Raw genomic sequence first — 9162 nt, 5'->3', positions numbered from 1 at the left:
ATGTTACCTGAGATGTCGGCTCCCTTGTTGGTCTCCCTGTATAAGACATAATGCTACTCTTTCACTCTTCTTTACCTGGAAATAATGAGCAGATAAATGAACATAAGAACATGAAACATTATTAACGTTTTAAACTCCATTAAATACAGAACAAGAACTTAAACATTTTAACTTTTTAACATAACAAGAACTTAAACAGAACAAGAACAAACAGAAGAAGAACAAGATAAACACAACAAAGATTCAGACACAAGAAAGATTAAGAAACAAAGACAGTGACATAAACAAACACTATACATCAAGAGAATCAAGCTTTACACTATAGATTCAGACTCAACCTCTAATCTAATCAGATCACCATCAAAAGCATCAAGCTTTACACTAGACATTGGCAGAGAAAAAGCCACTCAACTAAACATCTAATCTAATATGATCACTATAAAAAAGCATCAAGCTCTGCCTCTTTATTCTCTGCATCTTCCACCTCAGCTTCTACATCTTCAGTTTCCTCAGCATTCCCAGCGACCATCATCTCTTCCAATTTCCTCTGCAAAGCTCAGATACAATATTTCAGAATAGCAAGAAACTATCTTAGGCCAAATGATATTACGTGTATACGCACACCAATAACCTAATGTGCACACTACCACAATCGAATAGTATGTCGATGTAGCACTTTAGGATCAAATCCACAGAGACCAACAATTACACTTTATCTTTATGGGATCACTATTAAGCTAAAATAATATGGGGGTTTTAAAGGTTGAGAAATCGTAAGAACAAGTAACAGACTGGTTTGGTGTTTTCAATTGATTAAAGAGTTAGCCTAGGGTGAAGGATGGGGTGTCAAACGATCATGAGCCAAACATCTATTCAAGGTTTTATTAAGCGCGAGTCTAGAACTCAAATTACAAAAGTAGATCGATCCACTTTCGTGGTATCTCTCCTTTCATCAATCAGTCTTAATACTTAAACTCTCCTTTGGATTAAAACATGAAGACAAACAATAAGCACAGATTTGATTAGTTCACAATTTGCCCTAACATCTACTTTCGCTGGTTAGGGACAAGCTGCCCATTCATGTTGTTTCTAGCAACCTAAGCACTTTTGATGATTAGATTAAACCTAGGTTCAAACAATAAATAGCTAGTTTAATGCAGGCAATAAGCATAAACATGAACGGAGACAATCAACAATGAACCTTATTTGTGTTTAGCTCATTGATCTAAACACTCTGACACCCTAGACTAAGCAAGCAGATTACTCAACCATGGACAGATAAAACATAGAGATAACAGATGAAGAAAACATGTCTGAATCAATAATAAAAAGCAAAGAAGGTTTAGAAATCTTCTCCAAAGGATGTAGAGATTCTTCTCCCTTAACAAGAGTACAAGTTTTCTCTCTCCAAAATCTCTCAAAAAGCAACGTAGAATGTCTAGAATAATTAGAAAAGATAGATATGAAGGTCTATGGCGGCCTCGGAGTAAAAAGAGGGAACCCTAGGTAAAAGCCCGAAATATTAGGTTTCCTTAAAAATCTATGCCGCTGGAACATGCACTCTGGTTGCTCCGCTCTATCCAGAACAGTCACTCGGGTTGCTCCGCTCTATCGGGAACAGTCGTCAGACTGCTCTGCGTGAAAAACTCCAAATTGCACTCTTTTTCTCCTCTTTTCCTCCAAGTGGTCTATCTCTCATCCAATGCAATTCCAGACCTGTAATGACTCTAAAAGAACTAGGAAGACTCGATAAAGACTTGAAAACCAATTAGAAAACATATATACAAGATGCCGAAAACACCATATATCACCAAAAGATACTTATCAAAAAAAATCTTAGGCCAATAGAAAGAAGTCTGGGAGAGTACGTAACCTTTAAGCAAAATAAAAACACAAGCTTTAAGCAAACTAAAAACTCAAACTTTTCATCAAAATGATTCAGAAGAAGTTCATGTTACAACCTAAACTATAACGCACGGATGATGAATGATACAAAACCAGTACGAAAAGGTTTCAATTGAAAAGCAATGGCTTAATCCTCACCTTCTTACGAGCCTCGATACGCTTTCGCCTCAACGATTCCTCCTGCTGCTTCTGAGCTTCCTTTCTTCTCTTCTTCTTCCTCTTGTGAAACCCAGTCACAAAATCCCTAATTTCGCGAAAGAAACAGCGATCAGAGATGCCAAGATTGAGTATATGACTCTGAATCAGATTATTGCGATTGAAACATACTTGAGCTTGAGCCCCAGCCGTGAGCTTGGAGGATCTCGGTGCATAAATCGGAGAAGAAGGAGAGGAGATGACTTTCGAGAGAGAGAAAGAAACGGGAGAGTGTGACAGGCGTCCCACAAGATCCGTCTCTTCTGGGCCTAAATTAAGCAATGTTGCTTAACTAATTAGGTAATTTTCTTTTTCTTTTTTAATCTAAAAACACTAAATACGGGGCTTAAGAGACCCCAATAATAATGGTCTTAGCATTACGAACACAGGAGCCCCGCCATTAACGTAATCATTTTTGCTTCTGCCGTTTGTTTGCTCTTTAATGTACAACTAGACCTTGAACAGCGCAACGCGCGGGTGTTTACTTTCATTTTTATATACGAAAAAAGTTTTTTTCTACATTGTTAATGGTAAATATTCTTAACATTAACCATGTTTTCAAATATTTATAGTTTTTTTTAACAAAATAATGTTATTGTCAACATGTAGTCTTCTTCTTCATTTACTTCTTCTACCATTTTTGCAGATAATTTCATAATTTTTGAAGTCATATATTTTTTTTGCTCTTACTCCATAAACTTTGTAGTAAATATTTTAAATTATTTTTCACAAACAAAAACGTATATCAATTACACCTTCTATTCATAAATTTAGATTGAAAAGTAAACTATGCAGTTATAACAAAAAGTAAAATAATATTTTCATAAAATATTATGATATAGATTTCAATTAGTCATACTAAAACAATATTGGGTAGGGACATAAATCTTTCTAATTCCAAAATTTTAGCACCCCTTAAAATAAATTTAATTTTTTTTTGAAATTTATAATTTCTATTAAAATAAATTTGTTTAAAAAAATTATCACGCACTGTTATTATTTATTCCTAGAGTTTTACATGTGACCGTCCGAATATTTGTTTTCACTTTAAAAGTTTTTTTGTAGTAAATAGTATAATATATATTTGTAAATTAAAATGTATTAACTTATTTTTAGTATAACATTTTAAAACATAATAATTTTATTTATTACTTTGAATAATTAACTAATTGGACTTATAATATATATATATAGATATGAAAACATTATACCAATAATTTATGAATAGATTATTTTATATTTTATTTATATATTATATAAATTGATTATGATATGTGTTTTTTACTTTATTATTTATTACTAATAAATATTTGAAAACATTTAATAAGTTAATACGAAATATATTAAGAAATCTATTGGAAAATCTATTTTAGTTAAGATTCGATTAAGGAAATCTATAATTTAAATTAGGAAAAAACAAACATACTTAAATCTAGGTTCAATAAATATCTCAATGGTATGCCACTATAAATAATTGGTACAACTAAGGGGTAATCGTTTGTACTTCTTTTTTAATAGATTAACTAGATTTTGAAGGCGCTTTCAAAGCGCATACATTTTTTGATGATAATTTTGATATAATAAGCATGAATTTATAACCTTTTATTAGAAGAAAAAAATAGTCTTGAGTTTGAACATTGTTTTCATATCCGACTTAGATCTGTGGTCGAACAAAAAAATCCCGACGATTCGTATATAACCCGTATATAGCATATGTTAACATATATTATTTGTGTATGTTACAAATGTTAACATATATAATTTGTGTATGTTATAAATTTTCTAAATTTATATAAAGTTTTATCTAAATATACATATATATATATATAAGAATCAAAATAGTATAATTTGTTTTCTTAGCTAATTATACTCAATTTGTTCATTACTTTTCTTCAGAAATAAATTACCACAATCTGACATATAACTGAGTCAGCAAATGTATCATTGTAGTAAAACAGTAAATATATAGAATAACACAGTAACAACTAAAGTAGAGTAAAGTAATTAAACGGCGACAAAAGCAAAGCCGATTTTTTCCTCCTCTTTTCTTTATAAAGTCCTGTTCATGCACTAACCAGAAACCCCATCGATCTTTGAGACATTGAAAAATATACTTCAAATTTACTTCAAAAGAAAAACTCAAGAAGTTTTTTAGAAACAGAGCACAGATATTTCTCTATCAACCAAACAAAAATCTACAAAGACTAGAAGCTCCCTAAAAAGAAGAAAGAGAGAAGAATCTCTGAGGATCAAAACACAATGTGTCTGGTGTGTTTATGCGATGAAGAAGAGACAGAGTTAGGGAGACAACAAGCACCTGGATCGTGTCCGTATTGTGGAGGTAAAGTGCAGATGCTTGATGTCGAAAGAAAATGGATGTTTTGTTTCGTTCCTCTTTGTTTCAAGATCAAGAGGAAGTATCTTTGTTCTTCTTGCGATCGTCGTCTCGTTTTGTATCATTAAAATAAAATATATTATTGATTGTGTTTAATGATAATTAAAGTCCATTAATTAGCGTTTTAATCAAGGAAATATTCTTTTTTTTTTTAACTGTTTTATCAAGGAAATATTCTTAGACCAGGATTATCGGAAGGGGAATGGGGTTTTTAGTGGGATTTTTAGGTGGGAGGCCCACAGAAAAGGAAAAAATCGGTCACAGGGAAGCCAAAATAAAGACCGCCGTTTGGTGAGTTTTTTCAACTGTTTGCGGGCTCCACTGACACATGGCAACCCGCAATTGGTTGGTATTTAAATTTTTTTTTTTCTTTTACTCATACAAAAAAATAAAAAAAAAATTAAAAAAAAAATAAAAAACCCTATGTGGGGTTTCAGCTTTAATGGGGCTCTTAGTCGGTGGTTTTTGGTACGTTTTTAGTTTTATCGATGTCATGCAAGACATGGTCTTTTATAAGTTAGAACTCTTTTGATATAATGTACTTTTTTCGACTGTCTTCTTAGGCCGGTCCAATTAATATTTATGTAATGGTTATTTTTAAATCTAATGACGAATCTCAAGTTTGGTGTAACTAGTTGTGGCAATTTCTTTCTTTATTACCATCAAGGATCAAATGTTCGGCCCGTCACTGTATATCTTATATGGTCTCTAGTCTCTACGATCTTTGCAATTCCATTTTTATTTTCAGCAGTGTAATTCATAGAAATAACAAATAATTTTGCATGCAAGTACGGGTGTCAAACCGGCCTGTCTCAATTCGATAAAGTTTTTGGATCGGTCCAGTTAGTTTTTATTGCCTGGAAAGTACAAATCAAGATAAGAAAAATATCAGCAAACACAGAATTAAATTTGAATTTGACTTAAGTTTATATTATGGTGTTCTGGTAGTGGTAGGCTGGTAGCTATATTCGTTATGTTAACAGGTTAAAATCTCAAATTAACAATTCATCATTTGCACATCAATTTGTTCAATGATCATATATATAACTGGAAATGAGATTTCTAAAACAAAATAAGATTCACTTGTTGCGATGCTTATGTAATATCTGCTCGTGACTTTTTTCTGAGACGCACGCAGAGAGAAAAAAAGAGATCACAACTGATTCGGTCACATGCAATATGACATCAATGGTCAGTGCTATACGTTGTTTTCTAGTCAGAACTGAAACTGTATTTTCTGAACATTTCAAAAGAAAATAACTACAGTGAAAAGGAAAGAACAGCTCTTATTTTTGGGGGTTATAAAACAGCCCTTATCTTCTTCTTCTTTTTTTTTTTTGCTAAATAAACAGCCCTTATCTAGTGAAAAACAAAATGAAACAGCTCGTATCTTTAGATTATGTAAATGATAGCTTATATCAATTTTTTTATATTCTACCCAAGTATAAAACTATAGGTTTCTGATCAACACACCAAGTTCTGTAGCAGTTCCAAGTGTTAAAAAAGTCATGTAGCAGCTGTTAAAAGAGCATTTTCAACCATATTTCTCAATTTATTCTAAAATAGAGTTTGAATTAAAATGTTTCAACTTCATTCTATTTTCTATTCTATAATGGTGTAAACATAAATTTACTCCATAAATAAAATAATTATTTTATTTTTTAGTCATTATTCTATTGTTCACTCCAAAAATGGAATATGGTTAGAGCAAATATAAAGTTACGGATTAACACTTATGCTACCTAAAGTGGATATTTTCCGTTTCGTTTAGATTTTGATTTCATTTGTATTGAATTGTTATATAATGAATATCATAATTAAGAAAAGTATCCTGAAATATTAAACATAAAAACGAAGCATGCATATCAAGAAAATCAGATGGAAGAATTTACGTATGTGGGGCAGAGTCGTAGTTGTGTACAATTTATATTACTTCGTAGCCCCAACAAGAAAATACAGTTTCCGGGCAGTCAGGTTCTGTAGTTTTGACAGCATGTAGAAAAGGCTGCATGCTTACACGTAACCACTTTTACCAGTTAACACTAATGTACTAATTTAGCTTGACTCAGACCATCTCCAAAAATAGATATGGTCTTAGAGTTCTAAATCAATTTTTTTGATTAAAAATAATCAAATTAAAAATTTTAGATACTTGTTTAATTTAACCCCTCCAATGATAGAACCAATTAAAGGTTCTAAGTTTCAAAACCCGATCCGGAAACCGATCCGTTCACCTGATCGTTAGAAAAACGACGGGAGGGGAAGAGGATGACATTTCTTCTTGTCAGAGAAACCAGAGGCTCCGGCAAAGTCGCGGTTTGAAGAAGAAACTCACCTCCGCCGTACATAGCTGCCGGAGAGCTCGTCGAAGGGTTTAAACACAAGTGGGGTTCTCTGCAATCCGAAAGGGATCAAATTGAGTATTGAGCTCAATTTTTTTGTCGAATCAGCCAAGAAAAGAGAGAGAGAGGGGCCAAACAAATTTTTCCGTAATACTGTTTAATTTCCCAAACACGACTAGTAGATCATTTTTAATATATATTTATATATTATTTTTGTAGTATTTATATTTAATTATATCTGCATCTTTTTTATTTTTTAGCCAGCACAGTTTCAATTTTCATATGCTTCCAGAGAATACTTGTAGAAGAGAATTTCTTGATATAGGGTGTTGGGAAAATTTTGAAGAATCTCTGATAAAAAGGTATTCAGATACTTGTCTACTTTTTGAATGCATAAATTATCAAATTTACATGTGAAAGAAGGCGTAACAAAATTCATACAAAATAGAAGTGGATGATGTCGAAAGATTTGAAACTGGCGATTATAGGAATTGTCCAATTTTATATCTTTTATACAATTTTTAATATCATCAACAATCGACGTATTTTATATTGCTGTGATGACAGAGTTATTAAGAAAATCAACATCTTTTAAAAAAAAATCAACATTTTTTAAAAAAATTAATATTTTTTTGAAAAATTAATATTTTTTAAAAAATCAACATTTTTTAAAAAAATCAACATTTTTTTAAAAAATTAATATTTTTTAAAAAATCAACATTTTTTAAAAAAATCAACAATCAATGCAATTTCAATTACAAGAATATAAAGTCTAGAAATCACTTTTTTCGGTGCAAATGTTAAAATGCATGCCACTTTTCTGAATTTTTTACATTGTTGCAAAGCAACTTATTACATAGTTAAAAGTAGGCGTGGGCGTTCGGGAACCCGTTAGCGTTCAGATCGGATTTTTTGGGTTTTCGGGTTTACGCTCATAGGTCTCATACTAAAATTTTATTAATACGGGTCGGGTTCGGATAATAACACTTCGGGTTTGGTTCAAAATTGTATTGCGTCTTAAAACCCATAAAGTAATCATATATCGTACGGATTCGGGTTATATCAGTTCGGTTCGGATATAACCGAAGTAAAATACAAAAAATTTGAACCAAAACATAAAGAAAAACATCTAAATTAAATAAAAATTAATCTATCACACATAAATTGATAAAATAACAATAAAATGTTAAATTAAACATGAAAACAAACATTATTTGTAAACAATATGTATTGCCTTATAGAGAGTAAACTTTTTATTTCAATGAGCAAATTATAAAATACTTATTTATAACTAATTGTGTACTTAAATTATTTATGAAAATTTTAATATTTATTATTATATATCATACTACCACAAATATTAAATTTAATAATTGAAATACTTATATATATTTCAAAATTTTATATATTAACTATTAATTTCGGATTTTTCGGTTTACCCGTTCGGATTTGGTTAATAACACTTCGGGTTCATATATTTTTTGTACCACTCTACATGACCCGTTCGGGTATTTTTACATTTTGGGTCGGATAACGGGTCGGATTTTTTGGTTTGGGTTCGGTTCGGATTTTGGGTTCCGGATTTTATGCCCGATCGATAAACCAAAAGTACAGCTGGAGAAGAGAGTGAGCGTCAGCTGGGCGAGAAATTACTTTCATGGTTAATCCGTACAAAGACTTGGTCAGCAACGGTCTCGCTTCTCTTTTTTCTCTTCTGGCTATGTGTCACCGGTAAGTTACCGTCCGTCGGACTTTGTTTTTTTTTTTCTGTTATTTCTTTATGTGCATTTCCATGATTTAAGTTTTTAATCTTTCAGTTAGGTTTCTAGATCTTGATCTCCAAATTTAATTTTTGATGGTTGGGCTTATCAGTGGAGGTTCATCCGGCTGCTTGTCTATCGTGGATCTTCTCTTTCCGATATAGTTTCCTACTCTCGATTTTTTTGGTGTTCTTTGAGTCTTTGGTTTAAATCTCGTTTCATGGACTTTTTGCATTCACTGATAATTTATTTGGTTGTTTTTGCTTCTTGTGTTAGTATTATTGTGGTTGGATTCTTATCTCTGCTTGCTTCAGGAATCGGGATAGTTCATGATTTGTTGTTTCTATTGTCCGTCTTCGTTTAAAAGTTCTCCAGCTCGGTTTCAAGAAATTGAGGCTTCGGCTCTTTATGCATCTTGTTGTAGGACATTAATAGTTAAATGTAGGTATGAGCATTTTATCCAGGCCCAAAAACTGAAATCGGAACCGACCAAAAATACCTGACGCGAAACCAAACCGAAAATATACAAGTATCTATTAGGTTCAAAATTATTCTACTTGAAAGA

At 31.7% G+C, this 9162-nt stretch overlaps 2 protein-coding genes and 1 long non-coding RNA gene across 3 annotated transcripts; 2 read left to right on the top strand and 1 right to left on the bottom strand.

The window, feature by feature from the left end:
* Positions 1 to 436: 436 nt before the first annotated feature.
* On the bottom strand, positions 437 to 2325 carry LOC106315006 (ribosomal RNA-processing protein 17-like). The gene is made up of 3 exons (XM_013752788.1): positions 2233 to 2325; positions 2044 to 2149; positions 437 to 547 (listed from the first exon to the last, which is right to left on the bottom strand). The coding sequence occupies exons 1-3, from the start codon at positions 2274 to 2276 to the stop codon at positions 437 to 439; spliced, it is 261 nt and encodes an 86-aa protein (XP_013608242.1). The 5' UTR covers positions 2277 to 2325.
* A 1878-nt stretch (positions 2326 to 4203) lies between these two features.
* Positions 4204 to 4643, top strand: LOC106317071. The gene has a single exon (XM_013754930.1). The coding sequence runs from the start codon at positions 4360 to 4362 to the stop codon at positions 4561 to 4563; it is 204 nt and encodes a 67-aa protein (XP_013610384.1). The 5' UTR covers positions 4204 to 4359; the 3' UTR covers positions 4564 to 4643.
* Positions 4644 to 8446: 3803 nt separating this feature from the next.
* LOC106317563 lies at positions 8447 to 8930 on the top strand. Its single transcript, XR_001265158.1, has 2 exons — positions 8447 to 8568; positions 8655 to 8930. It is a non-coding gene; the product is annotated as an uncharacterized LOC106317563 (long non-coding RNA).
* The last annotated feature ends 232 nt before the right edge of the window (positions 8931 to 9162 follow it).

This window comes from Brassica oleracea, chromosome C9 (assembly GCF_000695525.1).
Source record: "Brassica oleracea var. oleracea cultivar TO1000 chromosome C9, BOL, whole genome shotgun sequence".
NCBI classification, from domain to species: Eukaryota; Viridiplantae; Streptophyta; class Magnoliopsida; order Brassicales; family Brassicaceae; genus Brassica; species Brassica oleracea.
Note: the sequence above shows the minus strand (reverse complement) of the source record. Positions and strands in the feature narration are given on the sequence as shown.